The sequence below is a fragment of the Cuculus canorus genome, chromosome 9 (genome assembly GCF_017976375.1).
Source record: "Cuculus canorus isolate bCucCan1 chromosome 9, bCucCan1.pri, whole genome shotgun sequence".
NCBI lineage: Eukaryota > Metazoa > Chordata > Aves > Cuculiformes > Cuculidae > Cuculus > Cuculus canorus.
In genome coordinates, this window is record NC_071409.1 from 17,924,065 (window position 1) to 17,946,542 (window position 22,478).

Below are 22,478 nucleotides of genomic sequence, written 5' to 3' on the forward strand. Positions count from 1 at the left end.
TGGTTGACTTTTTGACAATGTCGATTTTCTACATCAAAATGCTTTTTAAGCCCTTAATGTTTCTCTCTCTTTCTTCCCCTCAGTATCCTTTGCAGCATGTGTGAAACTCAGTGATGTTCCACTCCCTCCAGCACTGAGTTCAGAAGTCCTTTAGCTGAATCTTGATGTCAGGGTAGATTTCAGTACAGCTCAATTATGTCAGCATATGACTTGTCCTCTGCTTCCCTCCCTGGAAGGTATTTAAGGAGCAGTGGTGCTGGGTGAAATTCTAGGTCTGTCCCATTCAGTGCCAGGCATCCACTGATGGGTGTTTGGGATGAATGTGAGGATCAGCAGGTATGGATGGCCCTGCACCAAGCAGTGAGGGGGGTGCTGTGACCAGCCTGTGGGCCCTCATGAATCCTTCCAGGATCTTCTGGTTGGCAGGTTTCAGAACTCGTCTAACCTCTGTCCCAAGCCATGTCCCAGTGTCACCTTCACTGTATCTTCTGCCGCACAATTTAATTATGTTCTCTGTCAAAGTACTTTTTCCCTGTTTCTTTTAAATATTGTGCTCAATAACCTGAAGTCGCTTCCTGATCTTCCTCTCCTTCCTATCTGTCTGGTATTTTCTGTCTCTTCCCATTATCTTCTTTCTCGTCACCACCTGGACCTTTTCTCTTGGCACTTACTGTCCAGGTTTGGTGCCCATCTGGGCAGCTCTATTAACTTCAGCAGTGCTGTATTGACTTGTGCCAGCAAAGCAACTGTCCTGTGACCTCCGCAGTCACAGCAGATGCTTGGCTTTGTCTGTGTCTATGTGGCTGTATCAAGGAGCTCTGAGGTTCAGGCTGGTGCCAACTCCCGCTTGCTCACATTCCCAGTGTGCTCAGGCTGTTTGTGTGGAAAAGAAGGCACCTGATTTTTGGCATGAGCCAACTGAAGTATAAACAATACTTATTCACATCAGATGTTCACAGAAACATTGCAAGGATATACGTCTGGTTTACTGCATTGGGACTGCAATGGAGACTATTTTCTCATTTTACGAAAAGTTTAAATCTTGCTGGCAAAACCTTATGAACTTCTCCTGAAGGACTCAGCATTCCAGGCTGAACTGATTTTTTTTCAGCTGATAAGTTTTGTGATTCTTTCCAAGCTCGTAATACGTTCATGCACACTAAAGTGGAGGAGATGGGATTGTACGTGTCCTGTGGGCTTTTGTCCCGAGAATACCGGGCTGTTGCCATTATTCTTCTAAAGCCAAGCAAAGCACAGCTGTTCACAACTGGGATTTACTTTGTGGGGTAAGATGCACTGAACTGAATGAGGCAGCACTTGGCCTGAACCTGCCATTATATTTTTGTATGGGCCACATCTGAAATGACACCAGGGCAATTTGTGAGTTGTCCAGGGTCAGACCTGGCCTTTCGTTAGTGCTGTACCCAGCACTGAGCAGCTGGAGCTCCTGTATTTCATCAAGCCTCAAAGAAGTATATAAATAACGTGTTCAAGTTAGGCTGTCCACAGTGCAGTGTAAGATAGGCATGGCCCAAAGCCTATCATACGGTCATCAGCCTAAATCCTGAACCGATGAACTGGCTGCAAGTACTTTGAAAGACTGGTGGTGACGGCTGGCCCATCCCATGGCAAACTCAAAGAGAGAGGTATGCAGATAAACTCAAATGCAGATAAAAAATGGCTCAGCTAACCAAACAACCAGAGTTCATGTCAAAACTTCTCTTGAACTCAAAAAAAGAACATGGGTGCAAAATCAGACTGCTCAGCCATCGAAAACACATGTATGCAGATAACCACACTGCACCTTTACACTTCCTTGGGTTGAGTGCTCAGGTCATTTTTTTGTACAAAATCATTTTAAATTCAAATATAAACCAAAAACTGAAAGAAATGCAATGTTGCGTCACCACTTTCTAGGCCTTGCCCAGCTCCTCTGAGTTGGATACTGCTTTTCTGTTCTCTTGCCTGTCATCTCTGAAAGTCTCCACTTACTTTTTGCATTCTCTCTCCCTTTCTCGGAATTGCCTTTGCAGAAATGCACATAAACAGCTATTCTTCAGGTCAGCATTTCAATTAGTTTTAAATTGTACATTCCTATTTCCTGGGTCTTTACTTATTTATTGTTATTTATATTGAATCTTTTTCTGAGTGTTTGCATTGATTTTGATAACTGTGTTGGGTGCTTATCTATATAAATAGATCAGTTGCTTTTAGACTGTCCTTTTGAAGCAATAGACTGAGAGGCTTGCTTCAAACTTGAAAGCTTCTGTAGTGACTTTATTAATACAGAAAGCTGTTACAAATGTATGATCCATAACATTACTTCGAGTACACGCTAAAGTAAGTGGATTTTGTACCTTTTCTTCCTGGCCAGTTGTATTTAAGCAGTTGCCAATCTCGCAACTCCTTTTTTCTTTACAAACACACTCAGTTCACCAGGGGAGAAGACACTGACACCATGATGGGACTCCTTCCAGAGTTGACAGGGTTGGGTTAACTGCTGCTCCCATCAGACAAGGTGTGTGGAGCATCCTAGGCTTCTCCAAGAGACTAATGTAAAGGGAGGATCTAAGGGGAGTCAATCTCCCACCTTAAATGAGAGACGCTCCCTCACGTTAAGAAGGTAAAACAAACCTTCCTCTAAACTGAGTTGAATTGTAATCAGGCACAAAATAAGACTTTCATTTTGGGCTAAGCGAAATAAATGTAGGTCCACAAAATCTCTGTGTGAAGCCACCAGGAACGTTGCAAGATAATACTGTAGCAAGATAAGGGGGATTAAGATTACTTCTGGGATTTTTAAGAAATAAGAGGTGAAAAAGTTAATGGAACACTCAACTGGGAGGCATTGCTGGAACCTGCAAAAAGTGATAGACTGAGATAGCTGAGTGCACAGCAGTTGTGTTGTATAAAATACCATTGCATGGGCAGCCTTTTCCATATATACTGAAGCCTGCATAATTCCATGTAGATTATGGCATGGAGCCTTTTGCGGCTTTGGGTAATGAAGCTGATCATTTCCAGCTGATGTGTGCAATAAAGAAATAGCTGAACTACAATGAACTGGACATTAGTGAAATGAGAAATACAATGGCTGGCAACACAATGGCATAATCATTGCAAGATGGGCAGCGTGTCTCTTGTTGACTATTCATGAATCTTTCAGAGGATAAGCCTAGGATTCTGGTTTGGGGTCTGCCTATTGATTATGCCTCATTTGAGAAGGTCTAATGTTTGTCACCCACCCACTTGTAATTTTTCTGGGCTAGTTTGGTTTTTGTTTTGTGCAGGAAACAGCTCTGGCACAACCGCAGAGGTGCCTGCTGCACTCCGTATTCAACAGCAGCGAGGATTGAGAATTTGCTTGTATTGTTGTGGAAATTAGATGTTACTTTAATCGCCCGTGGTGAGTTTGAGTGGAATATTCTGTAGAGACAATAACAGCCACTGACAATCCAAACTCAATTGAGGCCTGATCCAGATTGTATTGAAGCTGCTGAAGTATTTATATTGTACTTAACGGACATTGGCCTCAACCTCAAAAGAGCGCACTTCACGTTGAACTTCTCCGCATTTGCAGAGATCTTATTAGATTGCAGAGTTGGTATTAGATTTGCTCAGTGGTATGAGAACACTACTATTATGTTAAATTACTTTTTCAGTTAATAGTATATTCTTTTCTACAAGGATTTTTCTTTCTTAAGTCTTTTTTACCTGTTTGCCTTCAGCTGGTTAGGGAATTCATTCTCGCTTCCTGCCTTGAACTACTACATACAGTTATCTTGCAGGATTAACCAGCTCTTGTCTGCTTCTCAAATGAGTGCTCAACATGCTAAATTTTATCGTTCCTTGGGTAGGGTGTCCCTTTTTTACTGGTGGAAGCAAAACAAGAAGAGCCTCATGAATTATAATGAAAACTAAATCAAAATAGGTTTTTGACCGCAAGCTCTCCCAGAGCAAGACTCAGCACTGACTTCTGGGGAAGCTCTCCTCATACTTGAACCTTTTCTGTCACAACATACAGATATACTTTGTAATCCTATTCCAAACAAAACAGATTGCTGAGATCCGAACTTTATTATATTATTTGTAGTATTTACACCTCTAAAACCAACAGCAGTCTAAGTACTTTGGAGGGATGTTGGAGGACAAAGTCTCCAACTTTCTCTAAAGAGCTTAATAGTCATATTTTATTCAAAATAAAATATATCCTTACTTTGAGGCTGTAAGATACTGGATTAAAAAGGCTTTTCTCCTTAAATTAGCTCACAGAAATATAACCCCCTGAAGGGAGTAGAGGAGACAGCTGTGGAGGGAAGGGAGCCAGCACTGCCGTGTACAAAGCAACTTTCAGCTGCCTCATCCTGAGATGCACTTACAGCCTCAGCCTGGGGTCCCTATGGATACTTTTATCCCTGGGAGCCCAGATGGGATCAGAGAGGGTGGGATCTGCCATGCCTCTGCTGCACAGTGTTGCCTGTTTTCCTGTGCAGAACCAAGACCTGGCCCTGCTCCATCTGGGACAGGGGAACCAGAGGTGCTGTGATGGAGGTGTTGCCTTTGGATGTGTGTGTTTGAACAGCAGCCCTTGCTCTCAGAGCAAAATCAGATTGCTCTTCCTCTTTGTCAGAAGTCAAGAGTGTGTAACGTCTTCTCAGTTCTGGTTGCTATGCACAGATAGCACTATTGCCAGTATTTTGCCATAGTACAATTATTTGCTTTTTCTATGTGTAACACATCACAGCATCAACATTCTTTATAAAAATTCATTCGATTCTTTAAAAACAAAGGAAAACTAAACAATAGCATATGAAGAAATCTTTAGGAAAAGGTTATATTTCTGCATCAGGTACTCTTGAAGTTTAGTAGGATACTTTTGAAGAAGATGGGATACTTTTGCCATAATGGGCAACAGTGAGAGTGAAACAGAGCACAGTGCTCAAGAAGGCAACAGTGAAAAAAACTAATACATTTTTTGAGGAGAGGAGGGCAGACCCACCATTAAAGGTTGATGGTTGAGAAGTAAAGCTGACAAGAATTTTGAAGCCATAAGTTCCAGCTTGTTTCAGAATTTTAATGTGTTTCCACATGAATGATAGTTGGTTAGATATTGTAAGCACAGTACTGGAAAATTAGAATTAGCAAAAGAGTAAATTAAACTGAAAATTGGGGAGAGAGATTTGAAAATAGATGTAAGTCATGATGGGCTTTGCCCTCCAAGGAATTATTTTTTTTTAAAATAGTCTATGAATTCATATTGGATTTGAAATTGTTTCCATTACAGACGTTAGAAGTCTCTTGGGGTTATAGAAGAACAGTAACAGAAAACCAACAGAAGAGATGTAGGTTGAAAGTGATACAGTTTTGACTTAATGATTTCTCCTTGTGAAATGCTCATCACAGATGAAATTTCTGGGCTTCATTACTGGACGCAACACAATGGCTAAAAGACTTCACGCTACCCTCACTGAGCCCCAACTAGTTCTTAAGATAATGACTGTTAGATGCCCAAACCCTGCAGTTGTCTTTTCAGGGTGAGACACAAAGAAAGCTGCACAGATAGACACAGGACATAAATAACTCTGGCTGTTAGCTGCACCATGGGGAAACTACCCAGAGGTGCCAGGCAGAGGAGATGGTTCTGTGGTGGATCCTGGGGTATGCCAGGGTGCCCAAACACCTGCCCTGCAGCACTAAACTAAATCCGCTTCTGAATAATAGCACTTTGATTAACACAGGAGTCGGGATGCTGCACAAACTGGTCATGTGCAGACACTGAAATGAACCATACTGTTCAAATACGAGAAATGGAAAAGCAGTAAGCTTTAGTAAAAGAAATCAGCAGGCTATGCATAGCCCCAATGACTTTATTAGTATATTATCTCTTCCATGAAGATCTGGAAGATCTGACATTTCTTGTATTGGTTCTCAAGGAACATTGCAAGAATATTAGAGATAGGGGGAACAGAGACGCAGAGCATTCCAATAACTTACCATGATAGTACCTACCGAGTCAAAATTACATCCAAGGCTTCCCTCTCCAATTTCTGAGGTTATGTCATGCTGATTTTATCAGGAAGGTCATTTTATCACCCATGCTGAATTCGAAATCTAGTCCGATATTTGTTTAGGAGATTTGAGTAATCTCTTTAAGAGAATTAACAAGTGCCAAATTCCTAAGGAACAATCCTCTCTCAGCTCAGCCCAGAGCAGAAGGATTTGAGGTCATGGCTAGGTGAAGAGGTTTTTAAGGCAGTCTGGAAACAAATTAGAGCCTATTGAGTTATGGAGAATGGAAGTACAAAGCCTGCAAGTGATTTCAGGTTGGTTTTGGGGTTCAGTTGCCTAGCTGCCTTGGAGGCAACCCATGATGTTCTGATTGATACTACAGTATTGATAACACCACATGCAGAGGGGCTTGCTTGACAGGTTTCCTCTCTGAGCCACATACACCTGCAGTCAGTTGCCAAACATGTGAATGTTTTGCTGCATTTTTCCAACATCTCTTCATGCTGTCTGTTGGCCCTTCATGATACAGCCCTGGCCCTGGAGCTGAGTGATGGGAACTAACTTCCAGTTAAAGGAAAGGATGGGAAAATTCAGTGAAGCAAAGTTACTGGTGCTCAAATGCCAAGCTGTTATATCTTCAGTAAATCTTGGATCAGAAAGCAGCCATCTTTATTCACAAATAATTAGAATGATAATCAGCAGATATAAAGTCAAAAGTTCGCTTGAGGCTCTTGGGTTAAATTTTGGTAAGGGCTTTGAGGAATTTCATGTGAATCCTTGCATCTTAAACTGCTCTCCGTGTGCTCTGGTTGTTGGATGGATCTAAAATAAACCAATTCTACATCTTCTCATCTGAGAATATGTGGCTGAAATTGCATCAGATTAGCCCTTCTCTTGCAGATTGGTCCAAGAAAATAACAAAAATACCATAAAAGCAACATTCCCACAAGACTCCTATCATGTCAGGCAGACCAGTCACCTAGCAGCTTGCGGTGGTAGTGTACTATTAACCCTTATGCCCTTCCCCTTCCCTAAAGGCTGATGCATTTTTATCTAGATCTAGAAACAAAGAGAAACATCGGAGTCTGTGGGAGTAGATGCTGCTGATGCTCTTCTCAGGCACCCTGCTGTTTCACAGCTGGCGGCAACAGATAAATTTATCAGTTGCCTGAGCCAGGGTTCACCAGATGGATTTGCATCCCACTTAGGGGTTATGTTGGACTATTGCAGCCTCAGGAGTAGAGGTACGGTTGAGTATTAACTCATCTCAACTTCCAAGCTTTGGACTAAAAGAATATTTGGAACATAAATGGAATCCTGAGGCCAAATGCCCCAAACTAAAGAACACACAATGCAGCAGCTACACCTGGATGGCAGCTACAGCTCACCTAGCGGTGAAGTTTGCTATCCAAGCCATAACAAGCTTGTTACCTTTGCATGGCTGATAAATTGCAACAACAATGATTTTACTGTGAAAACGAACAAATCTCCCACTAAACCAGTGAGATGCAACGTTAAATCTCATGTTCCTGCATTTGAGAGATATTTTTATAGAGGCCTATGAGTATTTTGATTTTTGGAGAAATGGCAGCATAAATGACCAAATAGAAGCACCTAATATAGCATACAGGTAATCTCCTTGGCAAGGCCTATAAATCGAACATAAGAGACATATGGTGAATACTGGTTAAAGTAACACGATATTTGCACAAAAGACAGTAGGGAACATGGTAAACATGAGGATAAATACATCCTTGGAAGGGCAGATCCTCTGCAAGAGCGCGATGGACCCTTGCCTTTGATTCACCCACTGCATTTGTCAAGATTCACCATTAAATTATATCCCAGCACACTCCCTGTCTGGTGGCTGCTGCATAGCAGAGAGGTGAGCAGAGGTGGGAAGAGGACACCACGAACCTGCCTGCCCTTTGGGGCCCAGAGGTAGAATATAATGTAGGTCCTGACATGACTCCTTTAAGGTGAATGATAAGGACTTGTTTCAAGGCAACCTGCCTGAAGGAATCCATTAGACATATATCAAAAAGCCCAAGAAAGCGTGGTCCCCTAAGCCGCTGTTTAATGTCCCTCAAAGACAAGGTGAGTTGCCAAACTCGCCTGTTGGGGTGGGTGCTGTGATGTGAGCAGTGGGGCTCCCACAGATAGCCTAAGGTGCTGAATGCAACCCTTCAAGGGTTAAATACTTATCTTAGCACTTGCAAAGTTCCATAATAAGAAAGCTTTAATAGAAAGCACCCATCTGCTTCAGGAAAGACGCCATGCAATGATCAGACAGCATTGCTTACCCAAGCAGTAGCGTGGGGAATCACACAAGAAGGAACTAGACAACCTAAATCCCAACTGCGTTCAAGCTCCACAGCAGGAAGTCAGTCTTCCTCAGGCTTTCACACAAAACAAAATCCACCTGGCATCCACATTTGTGGTCCTCCAAGTGGCCCAATAAGAACCTGGAGCCAGAGGTCACAGCACTGAAAATGCCCATGTGCCAGGTACCTGGCTGGAGGCTCCAGGAGGCACCCACCAGGAGCTCACTTCTCTTGGCTGATTGACAGTAGTGGCTCAGACTTCTCTTTTTCTGACATTTACAAAGCTGTCTGAAAGCAAAATGGAGAAAGAGGCAGTCCAGCTCCTCCTGTACGGGAAAATAAAACAAACCCACAGTGGGGAAACAGAGGAGGAAAGAGGCATGCAATATTTTCCAGTGTCCTCAGTGATATGTGGTAGCAGACAAGAGAAATGATCCCATTGCTTAAGCCCTTAACTCTTAAACACTTTCTTCTATTAATGCAAGATAGAAAATCTTAAAAGTCTGGAAGTGTAGTGAAATTACATTACAGGAAGGCACTCAGAGTTAAACAAGTCATTGAATGTTCATTTCTTCAGTTCAGTACATCTTGATGTACCATTCACTTCAGCAGAAATGTTACCAGCTCCCTAGGATCCTTTCCAGTTTTATTCCAGGTATAGCTAATACCTAACAGGTATTGCCCAAAGCAAGGCACCTCTGAAGTTTCCAAAACAAAACCCTGGGGTGAAGAATAAAGAATGTTGGCTGCCACTGCCTGGCTCAAAGGTTGGACCTGAATTGCAAGAAGAACCAGAATTGGGCCCAATTCAGGCTCCTGCTCACCGTATCTTCCAATGATCAATCAGAAGAGCCCAAGGCCACACGAGATACCTATGAGACTCTGCAAACTCAGCTAAGCTTTTGTATGATTATCCAGATGGAGCCTTAAGTACAAATATGTAATGTCTGTCAGTGTTAATGAAAGCCTTGTAATAGGCATCTCTGTAACATTGACAGTCTATGACTGCCTAAAACCAGCAGGTCCTCTATAAAAGTCATCACTATCTGCAGAAATAAAACCACAACATAAAAACCTGAAACAAACACACAAAAAAGGAAATGAGCTACTTCTCTAGTGGCTTCTCAGAGACGAGGTGCACCTGGGTGTAGAGGGACCACATAATTTACAGGTGGAGAGTATAAGTAACTGTCATATGGGTATCACATTCATATACTGGCACCTTTCTTCATATAAGAACACCTAGTAGGTTTAATAAAAGTTAATAACCATGCCTTCTTTTTCAACCACCACATCTGCAGCTCGGAGCCTCCTGTTGCCACAAGTGCGATGCACAACTCACACAAGCATCTGTTTCTGATGACAGTTTCAGAAACAACTTCGTGGTTAGTGGCTCAGACTTTGCTTGTGCCATGAGATGGGAACCTGAAAGCACTACTATTCAGAATATTGTGTCATCAAGATATTTTTGGCATGTCATATCCTAGTGTTATACCCTAACATTGCCAGGAACTGTAACAGTGTATGGAAAAAAATAGTGCTTTTATTTTTCCTGTGTCTGTTTGAACGGTTAGATGTAATTATTGAAACACAGCATGCTACTACTAGCAAAAGTATTAATACGGATGTCCTACTGCCAGTGTTTTTTATTATTAACTACTACTATTGATGTATATTTTCACATGTGAGTGCAAGTATGTGATAAAGACATTCCTTTATTTCTTTTTGCGGTTTACTCTGCAGCCATGACTCACCCCTTACTCTGTGAAGCAAAGCCCCAGTGACCCAGCTGTGTGAGCACACAGGCATCGCAGAGGCAGTTTCCTTAGCAACATGAGCCACATGAAAACATCCAAAACATCTCCTGCCTCCTGCTTGCTGTCCCTTTAAGTTCTTGCTAAATAAGTTGATGCTAAATCTCTTACCTGAATTTTAGAGGTACTATCAATGTATCACAAAGCAAAACAAGCAAGTTAACTTTCGCTCCTGGCCAGATTTCAGGTTTAATAGGAAAAATAACTTTTTGATTTTTCTACTACGTTTTCTTCCAAACACTGCTCATAAACAGATAAAAGAAGCAGCGCCTAAGTCCTCAGCTGATACAAATTGTCATTAAAGGTCTGTTAAAGTTAGTGAAACTATGGCAATTTAGAGCAATCAGCTCAGGATCAGATGCTGGGTGTTTGCTGGTTCCAGGTGCTCACGATAAAGGCTGGATTAAAAGCATCGAAATGGTTCACCCAGGAGCTGTTGTGGTTTGGTTTGTTGGAGACAGTTCTATTGTGATTCTTGCTGAGATATTTTGAGGAAAACATCTCTTTGTCGCTGTTGGCCCAAAGGACTGGGAGCTGCTAGAAATGGGGAAGGATGTTTGCAAGCAAGCAGAAAAGCACTATTTGTACATTCAAGGTATGGTGTTCAGTTGTCTGAAGTGTTTCTGTTTTATTTGTGTGCTGTTTCTGAAAATATATTTACTCCTTGTCTTGAGCCTTCTGGAGTGAAGTTTGTATGTTGTACTGCATTGAGATGCTACCTTTTTGTGTTTATTGCAATCTAAGGTTCAATGGGGCTGAATGTATGGCTTTCCTTCTTGTGTAGGCATGCGGCTCTGGAAGAGCTGGGCAGAAATAAGAGTATTGATTTATGCCTATCACTGTTTGACAAGAGCACACAAGGGTTCTAGAGTTTCAGTTTAGCTGATGGGTGGTACTAAACAGCCTCGTTCTGCTGCTGTTACGTGTGAATTATCTTTGCATCCAAGTGACTTTGGAAGTATTGTGGAAGGTGAAACAGAGCCAGCTTTATAGGCAATGATAACAATGATAATTATTTAGGCTAAAATGAGTTAACATTTGGAAATTTCCACTCTTAGTAATAAGACCTTGCCTGAGGGAATCTGATTGGTGCTGCCTGTAAGGAGAGAGCCTGCACCCTATGAGAGAGTGATTTAGCAGCCCGAGACATCCCAAATGATGCTGTGGTCACCAAGCGGTAGTGCTGGGGGTGTCACTTAGGGGCAACAGAAGGGCACTAAGTAACCTGAAATGTGGAAAATAAGATACGGGCAATAAAGCTTTAGTCGCAATGTCGTGTAAGGAATACGTGATGGTGGTGGGAGGGAATGCAAACCTGATTATCAAGGCACAGGGTGAACATGGCATAGCCACAGATCTAGTTACAGGTAGAGGAAGAAAAGGCAGATTTGGAGAAGGAGTGTAAAATGACAGATTTGAGCTACTGGGGACTTGCCCTGTTCCCAGGTGGGGCCCAGCACAACGCTGCCTGACCTGCTTTTCCAAATCCTGCTGGCATGAGAAGCATGAGAAGCACGAGGCCCTGGCTGTGTTATGCTCACTATTGTCCTATACATCTGACAGAAGTAATGAATGATAGTTCGTATTTCTGTAATATCTTCTTCCTCAGAACACCTAACAACATGCCATTGACAACATTTTGGAGGGCTGGATTGCAGCCAGTTTCCTGAATGGTTTGGCCATGGCCCTACAACAGGGACCTATAATCTTTGATGCTTATAATCAGAAGTAAAGGACTTGCTTTCCCTTCTCCTGCTGCCTACCTCTCCCAAGTAACCTGTCCTCACAGCAACCGCTGTGTGTTCATGACTGCCTAGAGGAGATTTAAGGATGTTAACTGCTCAACCTGGCTGGTCTCAGCTTGTTGCTCAAACTCTGAAGCCCCCTCCTCTAGCTGAACAAGTGTGCGTGTTCTAATCGGTGTTATCGGATGGGAGCAGCTCTCTGTCGTACCAGACAGTGGATCTAATGACATATTGCTGGACTTGTTCTGGGCTAACTATAGTGATAACTTATTTAATATAACGCTGAGGGAGCCAATTTTTGCTAGTTTTGGAGAGATTATAAACAACTAAGAAATGAGTATCTCTGTATATTTGGTCTGTTGCACAGTTTAGGATTTCTCTAGCTATATATGGGCCGAATCTATTATATAGACCATTGTATTCCTTGGCATGAACTGAAATTTCAGCCTCTAGGTTCGTGGCCATTAACCACGGTGAAAATAAGGGAAGCATTTGTCTCACATGATGAGTTTGCCTGTGGAAGCTGCAGTCGGTTTGGTTGACTTATGACTGTAGCTGGGTACTTCTATTGGGTACCTATGAAAATGGCCAATATGGAGTGGCTTCTGGTTTACATGACGTGGTGGTGTCATCTCCTGCAGATGTTGGGCACTTGGCTAGGAACAGTGGTCCGAACCAGCAGTGGTTTTCTTGTGCCCTGATGAAATTTGCTGCTTCTGAGCTGAGAGTGACGTTGTAAGGATAAAAAAAAAAAAAAAGGAGGACGGATTGAACTTGCTTGATCCTTTATGGTGGATTCTCATAGATCTTTTCTGCCTAAACTTTTTGCTTTGCTTTCTCTGATCCATCTGGCATTAGTTGCTTGCTGTTTTTTTAGTTCAAAAACATAAAATGGAACAGTTATGATTTAGACTGCAGGAGTAAGGATGGGAGCTGAAACTTTCAAATGCCTTATGTGTATGTAAAGGAGACTAATGCACTTGAGGCAGTGACTACACTGAAGACTAATTTAAATCCTTAAGTGTGGGCCTGAGTGGAGTTTGAACAAGCTGTGTGCTTATGCAATTAAGGCAAAGCTGTGCTGCTGCCGGAGCACTTACAGCACTCAATAGGGGTACAGGCAGGTCAGCTAACTGCAATGTGGTCATCTATTTAATCCTCAAATAGAGGGAAATTGGCACCTGCACTGCCTGGAGGAGGCAGTGGGTTTCTGTCTCAGGCTGGGTAACTGCAGACTCATGTCTTGAGGAGTGATTGGTGTTTCAGTAGCACCTGTACTCTTGTTTTTTAATGGTGGTGTTGCTTATCTTTATGAATCAAGAGGTTGCAATCAATTCCAAATATACCAAGAGTACAGTTTTGAGCCCATAAGATCAGGAGTGGATGTGTACTTGAAGAAAAAATATTTTGAAAGAAGTATCAATTTGATAACCACTGTAAAGTATTGATGCAAGGGACTGTGTTTTCTACTGAGTGAAACAGAAAACAAGGAATCAAAATTTCCGGATTACATTTTCAACTTTTCCATCATCTTGTTTGGAGGCAGCCAAGCACCTTCCTTCTCTGCTTTTGCCTTCCTTAGGCAAGACATAGCCACATCTGGGAGCATAGGCAGCCCATGGCTTTAAGACTGTACAGCAATGGAAAACTTTTGTGAATGCTCCTACAGAGATACAAAACTATTAATCTATAGGCGTCTGAGAAAACTTATGACTTAGCTAATGGTCTTGTATCTGTTATTTCACTTAGGGAGTTGTCAGTCTCTCGTAAAGCACATCAGGTTATATCCTGATAATTAAAAAGGGTTTTATCTATATCTACTGAGAACTGCAATTATTTTAAGTAGTGTAACTTCTGTACCAATCAGACAAGTGGTACTAAATAGCTTTAATAATTTGTCTGGGGGCTTGTTTCAAGGTGCTGAAAGCACAGCATCCCTCAGACCAGCACATCTTTGCTACAGCTCCAAATCTGGTGTGGGGACACTGCAGAAGGACAGGAGCTCTGGAGGCTGTGAGATGGATGGCAGAGGGATGTGGAGCAGTTCACCATGTCAGATGTAGCCTCTTGGCCTGAGGACCACTAGAGAGGAAGAATAAGTCTTGTGTGGGAGTGGGGAAATGTAATAAATATCACAGCTGGGGGAACACTGAAGGATGATTAAGTGCAGAGTGGGAGGGAAGAGGGCTGCAGACAGTGTAAGGGGAAAGGAAAGGTCATTTCCTTCCATATCAAGACCTTCTACTGACAGCAAATCCCATCCGGGAGCAACCTTTGCCTCCAAATGCTGACCCATTAATAGCTAGGAGGCAGCCTGCAGCGTTGAGACCCAGCAGGTCTGCTGGCAGCAGCAGGATGCCTTCCATCATGCTCTCCCCACCTCTGAAATTTCCAGTGCTTGTCAAAACCATGCAGCTTCACTCAGAGCTAATTAACTGTGTATCAGTGGAGGCAGACCTCAGTTTTAAGCAGAATAAACACAACTGTGAGCATGTGGGTAGGACATAGATAGGCTTAAGCTATTCCTGAGGTTTTCATTCACTCTTGTACAAGACATTTTGCCTCACCGCCAGCCTTTGCACATTAGCAGTAGAGTTAAGAATTAGAAGCGGAATAAAAAAATGAACAATTTTCCGAGCTTGCCACATGTCTAGTGTGGATGGCTCCTTTTCAATTCAAATAAACCCAGTATAGAAGCTAATTGCTGAGGAACAGTGGGATCTTTCAAAGCACTAATTAAAGGCAATTTAAAATCTCCACTGATATTAGCAGGAGCACAGAACTGCTGGACACATACCAGCTAGCAAGACCAGTTTACCAGCTGAGGAGTGCAGCTGACCTGTTTTAGAATTGGACATGGCTCTGCTAAGCAAATTAGGAGTTAAACTGACATTGTGTAGAAATTTGGCCTGCTACGTCCTGTACACCCCTGGCAGTGTATCTGGAAAATGATGATATTTCTGAGCACTAAGTGGCAGGTGTATGCCTTTCCTGGAGGATGAGTGTAGGGTTAAGTGAAGTCAGATTGATTTAGACCCAGCCCAGCAAAGAATATCGATGTGTGCCTGGAGCACAAGGGTTACAAGCATCTGTGGGGCTGCATTAGGAATGCAGATTTTTCACAGTACTAAATTCAAAAGGTTTACTTAAATGACAATTAAGTCACTACCTGCCTTACTCCACACTTTCCATCTTTTTCCATTTCTGGAGAAACACCTATTGAAGTCACACTGCCTCATACTTTTGTAAACAACAGAATATTCCACCCAGCAGCGTTTACCTGTATGTGGGCACACAGAAGTGAGTGAGACCCTGGCCACATGGGAGCCAGAGGGAGTTTTGCCACAGAGTTCAGCTGGCACTAAAACTATTGCTGTAAAAGTGCATTTCTACAGTTGCGCTGTGGTATCTCTGTTGTAGACTTCTAGTTAAATGCACGTTAAAGTCTAAGGTTAGGCCACCTGGCAGCAAATTAATAGTGCATAGTGTAGCTGCTGCTGTGGTGCCTCTCTTTCATTAAGAGAGAGACAATATTGCTGTAAGTGGCTTATATGCCCAAAATGATGGTGCTTGTGGCTTGCACCTGCAGAGGTGAGGATGCCTGTTGCATGCAAACAAGATTATATGAGACAAAACGCATTCCTTAGCCCAGGAGGCACTGCAGAGCTGCAGTGTGCCAAAGGAAAACTTGTAGTGATGGGGTCTTCTATCTTCCCTATCCACTGTTTTGGAGGGGGGTGGGGTTGTGTCCGCTCAGACCCCTTCTCTGATTAAGTTTTGCTGCCTCTGCCTGCTCTTTACCTGGAGGGGTGGCACAGGCATCAATATTTGTGTTTATAGCCTCTGAATAAGCATGCAAAACCCAGGTGGCTCCTTCGCTAACACTGTCCCTCCGCTGGCACGACATGCAGCATCTGGTTATCGGTACACTTATTTACCAAATGACCCTTAAATTTAAAGGAGAGATGTGTTGTGTCATTCAGGACACATACAATGCTCCAGCCTGCTGGGCTGCCTCTGGGCTCTTCGATAGCAGCCTGGAAGGCAAGGTTCAGTACTCCGCATCGGGGTCTCTCCAACACAGTGCTACTTGGCATGCAAAGGGGCACAGAGAGGCGATGACTTCTCTGGCTTGCTTAAAAGAAGGAGTAGAAAGGGAAATAAGATGCATTTACCAGCTTTGAAGGCGTGAAGGGTGCTGAGGCCTTCTGTTTTCCTTTTCCATTGCTGTGCTTCTCATCTCTCTTGGGCCCCATGTTGCAAATCCTATGTTCCCATCTGAAGAGTACTGGCTGCGGACTCCCTCCAGAGCCCGTTGACGCAATCTGGGTCATTCAGAGAAGGTTGTCAGGAAGGATCCTGTGCCTCCCTGCTGTGTTAGCACTGAGCTTTGCCTTCTAGGCTGTGAGAGAGTTTGGTCTGGTCCTGAATCCTGTTCCCAAACCTTGTTCACCCAACCTACTGCAGCCTGGAAATTCCCAGGGTGTCCCCTGATGTGACTGACTCACCTAAGGCAGTGCTGGGGCACCATGTCGGAAACGCAGGAGAAATACTCGATGAGATTCATCTAGGCACCTTTTTTAGGTGAGAAGTCAGTGGCTGAGGCTGGCACAGAGTAGCCGTGAGAGGCAGAACCCACCTGCCCTGTGAAGGGGTCGCTGGGGAATAAGGGTGTTTCTAGCAAAGCAATGAAGCCCTCCTGGGGAAGGACAGGATTTCAAGTGAGAATGAGTGGATTACCACCAAGAGCTAATCTGTATGACTGTTTCATAGGTTCCCCCAGTGCCTGGACTCTGCTCAGCAACAGACGTTATATGTGCTGAGAATAACTGATTTCTCAGAAACTCTATGGAAGCATGTATGCATACAGAGGTCCAGAGAAACTACATCAGTTTCCTTGTATTCTAGCTTTATCTGTAAAAAAAAAAAAATCTCTCCCCATTCCAACACCAGTTTAGTACTGAGGGACCACATCTTCTGTCAAATACTGTGGCTTGGTGGAGGCCACCTTCCACCTGGCAGTTTGTATTAATCATGAATCCCCCTGTCTTTCCTTGACCTTATTCTAGGTATTTACACAGACAAATGCTGGTGCCAACAAACTGAGCTCCAAAGCTCCAAACTCTTAGCTCCAAAGCTAACACTAGCTAACGCGGTTAACGTCCTGTTCACTTATTGCAGTTGAAATTGAAAAGCAAAGGCAGAATATACAAGCACTTCTCCTCCAGCCCAGGGACCACACCATACAGGTGCTGTGCTACTGTTAGTCCCTGTGTTCAGACCAGCTTTGCTGCGTAGCATAAGTTACTTGGGCGACAAACTTCCAAGGTTTTCCAGACTAATAGTTACTACAAAGAAATAAAAGTGAAGGCTTGAGTTTCTGTCTGGATGCTCTTTCTGTTCAGCTGCAGGTTTTTATCCAAATTATTTAAATGCCCACTGCCTCAGTTTCTCCATTTGTAAATCCCTAATCCGCCTGTTTGCTATTCTTGGATTAAAAGAATTGAATAACGTATGGTTCATGTACTAGCAGCAGCTGCTTGTACACAGATGGAAAAACAAACTCTGGATGCTTTATGGAGAATATGGATGTCCCACATCCCTAATCAGGCCAAGGCTGGAACAACAGCACTGTTGTGGCATAGCATAATGTTTGCAAGATAGGGAGTGCCTGCAAGTTTGTGCTCTGCCTCTGGGAGGTTTCCTAAGCCTTTCTCTTTTAAAGGTCAAGATGTAAATGACTTCAACTTGACCCTAAAGTGGATAAAGATCATAAATATGAAGTCAAATAAAGCCCAATAACTCATTAGAGGCATGAAAACTGGGAGCCTGTTTTAATTTGCTGCTGCTACACCTTTAATTTGTCTGGCACAGCTGGGAAGCGCGCAAGCGAATGCTGTACAAGAGCTGTGTGTGAAGCTGGAGTGGGACAGACAGCAAGTTACCTGCTGGCTACGAGCCACGGCTTGGAATTTCCTGACTTTGTTTTTTTGCAGTGCTGAAAGCAACTTGCTCTCAGGAAGAATTTCTTGTGCCCCTTCCCCACTCCACATGCCGTTTTTAGCCTCTATCACTGCCTTCTGGAGTATTTTGCTTTCCAAATGAGAGGCCCACAGGGTATTCAAGCAAGTTGTCCCCCCATAATAATATTATAATATGCATCGCTAAAGCATTACTATAACCCTCGAGCTCCAGCCCACAGATGCTACCGACAGCTAATTCATTCCTCAGATGAGAAAGTGTCATTTGTATCGTAAAACAGCACTATACTTTCTTGCCTATAAAATGTCCTTTACTTAAATCCTTGCTTAAAGCCTGGCTTGCACAAGCATCTTGTCAGATATAACTGCTCCAGGAATTTCTTTTTTTTCCAGGGTGCACTTAGCAGAAAACCATGAATTTGTTCTAACACTCACCTTACTCCCTGATCCTTCACAGTAGCCTCAGCACCATTCCCATCCCAAATGCCTCAGCATGTCCTGCAGCTCTCTACAGTAAGCATCAGGTTTAACTTAGCAGTAGCAGAGTAGCTATACCTGAAATAGAGATTTCAATGGGATCTGATAGGGAGATTTTTTCCCCTCTCATCTACATACTTCTGTAGTTTCCACTTTTGGGAAAATAGCCTATCTACAAGCAGGAGGCTTACGTATACCTTGTCTCTTGAATTCTTTAAATATTTCTCACTGCTCTTGCAGTTCCAGGCAGTTTTAATTACTTTGTTTTTTAAATAGAGGCAAAGCACCAGTGCTCAGTAATTCCTCATAAATGAACCACCAGAAAAAAGCAAGTGTGAGGACCCTCTGAATAAAGTCAGTCCCCAAAAGCCGATCTTTCTTTCTCCAAACTTTACTTTACAAAGCCTCTTGTTATCTTTTCCTTTATAAAAATTCCACTTCCCATCCACTCTGCCTGTGCATACCTGGCTGCCTGGGCTCCTCCTGGGAATTATGGCCATCCCTGTGAGGGCAGGATAATCGGTGAGGGTTCGGTGCCTTCACTGTCACTTGCCAATATTCATTCCTTTCTCCTGCTCCTAGGAAGAAAACTGCAGGAGTCGGGCAGGGAAGCAGGCTTGGAGTTGGGGCAGTCCCACTATTGTGCCGAGCCCATGATCGGTGCACGGATAGGCAGCACCTGGCTGTGCAACCTTCACTTTCCAAAATGCCAGGACTGTATGGAAGCAGGAGTGCAGCTGTTTCTCCCGTGCTCGCTCAACCCTGTGGATCCTTGCTTGCGCTGGTGTGAAATCAGGGGTTTCCCAGCCTTTCCCTCCGTCACCTCTAACAGCACACTTTGTCCTTGGGTGGTATTTGCTTTCCCAAGTCAAGAGCGTGCTGGAAAGCTGCTCTCATCCGTCTTGGGCTGCTCACTGATTTCCAATGCTGTGTGCTTGCTATTTGCTCCTATGACAAAAACAAAAGCTGCTTTTGCTACTGTGGTCCACACACAGTTGGTTGCAATAGGATCTTTTTTTTTTTTTTTCCCTGCTTAAAATGTAAGGTCTCGCAAATTAAGAAGCTACAGCCTGTCTAGATCTTATACCAGTCAGTCTCTGATTCATCAGAGAATCTCCTTGGTAACTAGCTGTTCCTCTCTGATTTGTTACAAAAATCTCTCCAAATTTAAAGATAAAATACAGTGAAAGCAGAAAGAGGAGCTATACCATATAGATACCTTATACAGGGACATATGCCTTGTGTGCACGCAGATATACTTGATATTTCTTGATGTGTGTGGGAGGCAGACTCCTTGTGAAACATTGTAATATCATCCCATGGGTGAGAAATGCACCCCATCTGTCCCATTGCTGCTAGAAGTCCTTTTTTACTGCTCCAGGGCCAGTAACCCCATCTGCAGGGTAAATAACCCCATGGGAGATGTTGTTGGCATCTAACGAGGGACTCAGCAGTTCATGCTTTAATAAGCCAGATATTTGGCTTTGTGTGGGACTGATTGCCAATTACAAAGGTTCAGAGAGAGGGTGACTTTCTGCAGGAGATGTACTTGGTGCTGCCTTATAGCCCTCCTGCTCTGGTAAGGACCCCTGCTGCCTAACCCCATCCATGCACCCCAAAGCACTGCCTGTGCTCTGGTGCCTGCTTGAGTTGGGAGGAGAAGGGGTGCAAGGTGCTTGCTGGAGATTTGTTGTTTTTTTTTTTCTAAGGCAAAAAGTATTCCTGGAAAAGTTGATCGAAGGTGAGGCTAAGAATGCTTTGTGTTTGAAATAGCTGCTAATTGTCATCAAAAAGTGAAGAACAGTTTGACCTATGAATGCCCAATGCCCAAGAAGCTCTGCAGCGAAAGCTGCTGAGTGTTACAGAGGGAAGAGGCAGTGCTACAGGGCTTCAACAAGTTTTCACAATCGCGTATGTCGTCTTCCTCTTCATATCTTCTCGCTAGCCTTCTGCCCTTTCTCTCCCACAGCACGAATTCCTCTGAATTAATATAACAAGCAGCAACACCCCCCCTGGGTCTATGAGGTGTTTTATCCCTGCGAGAGGCTCTTGATCTCACCAGAGAAGTCCCCAGCAGCTGAAGGAAAGCACCTGCAGACAGTGAGCGTTGATTTGGAACAAAATCTGTGATCCCACAAGGTGTTGTGGTATGTCTAATGTCTGGACTTAGAGGTCCAGACATTAGACTTGAGGTCCTCTACTTGTTTTGGGGAGGCCTGACCTAGTGCTACTGAGATTCAGACCTGTGGTTTGAGCATGTTTAAATCTCAGCAGGCAAAAGCTCAGGTGTAAATGTGCTGCCCCTACCAGCAAAGCCTGAAAAGCTCAAACATCAGTTTACCAAATAATATAAGCAACGATGAACTGGTTCTGATAAATGAGAGTTGAGGTAGTCAAGCTCATTTTTGATGCAATTGACCCATGTCAGGAACGTGATCTCACTCTGGATAAGGGAGGATTGTTCAGACAATTAAAGCAGTATTAAGCAAGGCCTGACTCTGCCCCCTTCAATAGGTGGAAAGGAGAGAGATGCTTGTTCTTCCCCGCCTTGTGATGAGCAGACCTGAAGATGGACTGTTCACCCAAACTGAAGCTCTGGAGCAGCCAGAAGGGCAATCTCGCTTTGTTTTACGTTTTAATTACACCATTATGACTTGGAGCTTGGTATGGGGCGAAGCAGAAAAGCATCAAAACCTGCTTGTTCCTTGACCCCAACTGGTTCCTGCAGTCTGCAGTTGGTTCATCCACAGACACCAGCAGACAGCACCTCCTTGGCTCTTATTGTCTGCCTTGAGTGGCTCTGGCTACAAATTCATATTTATAAAAACGTCCCAAAGAGCTTATATTCAGTGTTTTGCTGTTCCTATCTCCTTTGCAATGTGGAGTTATTTTGGGATGCTGAGCAAAGGTGGTTGTAGCTTTTAATAGCAGGAGAAAGTGGGTGGATCTGGGCACCCACAGCCCGAGGTGGGCATGGGGTTGCCTGGAGTGCAAGGGTGTGCCATACCATCAGAGGTGGGTTTTTTTGTTTTTCTGTGGCTTTCCCATTTTATTTCAATTGCTGGCCTAAACCTGAATCAGATTTGAACTTAAAGGAATGTCAGCAGCTGTAAAAAGAAAAAAAAGGTAGTTGTGCACAGCTTTGGTGAGGTTTTTTTTATGAATTGAATCTCTTGAGATGAAAGCTTCATTACTGCGAAACAATGAGCCCGCTACACTCTCAGTAGTACAAATGGGTTTCATTTGTTTTAGGAAGATACAAGCTTATTATTTTTAGTCTGTCCCTGTAGCAGCAGGAATGTTTAATGTGATAATCAATGTAATTGATGAGCTGAAAGTACAGAAAATTGCAACACTCTAAGCAATGACATTGACTACAACTGTACCACTGTTGACAGGGCTGGTGGATGGTTACAGGTGTAGGAAAAGGAGACTAGGGTCCCAAGTAGGGATGATCCCACATCATGCCAGGGACTATAAGAGGGCACCAGGCAGCTCCAGCACAGCCCTAGCAGCAGGGCTGCACCCTTCCCAGTGCCGGTGCGGCGCACCTAGCAGACAATCTGTGGTGCTTTGTCTCCGGTCCGCTGCTTGGATACTGTGAAACTGTTTGGTGAAGCTCTCCCATCTGAAACTCAGCCTGTGGCAAGCACCCACCGTGCATATTTTCAGCCTGAATTCTGTGGAAAGCACAAGCAGCAAACTTGTTAGAGGCCCTGCCAGCTGTAGGTGGGTTGCCTGTAGTCCTTTGGCCACTGCTCACCTGAGCCTGGCTGCATGCAGCTCCCACTCTGGCTTTGGGGAACTGCTGATCACCATGTACCAAAATCAACTGCTCTTGTACGTACAGGCATTTTCCCTGCTAACTTTGTTCCTTCCATGATACAATGAGGTGGTTTGGTTTTTTTTTTGCCTTTTTGCTCGTGATTTACTGTGCGTATTAGTCCATAGAAGAGTTGGGTAGTGAGGAATGTGGCTTGTTGGCTCTGCCCTGGCTGCTGCTCCTGAGGCAAGGAGGCAGACTGTGGGGCAGCTGGGCGCCCCGGGAGCTGCCAGGCATCAGCCTGGGTGGTGATGAGTGAGGAGAAATGTTTGTGACCGAGGGAAAATTGAATACATTTCAGAGAT

General features: G+C 43.7%; 1 protein-coding gene across 10 annotated transcripts in view; it reads right to left on the reverse strand.

The window, feature by feature from the left end:
• Positions 1–22,478, reverse strand: part of LOC104057854 (calcium-activated potassium channel subunit beta-2) — a 149,113-nt gene that overhangs the window by 32,742 nt on the left and 93,893 nt on the right. For 4 of the 10 annotated variants that reach the window (XM_054074107.1, XM_054074104.1, XM_054074103.1 and 1 more), the window contains exon 2: positions 16,068–16,217. The exons of 3 other annotated variants lie outside the window; for them this stretch is intronic. In XM_054074107.1, coding sequence (XP_053930082.1) covers positions 16,068–16,217 — 150 coding nt within the window. Of the gene's footprint in view, positions 1–6,009; positions 6,184–16,067; positions 16,218–18,814; positions 19,299–22,478 lie in introns of those variants that run through there. 3 more of the 10 variants (XM_054074105.1, XM_054074111.1, XM_054074110.1) reach the window with 3 other exon arrangements.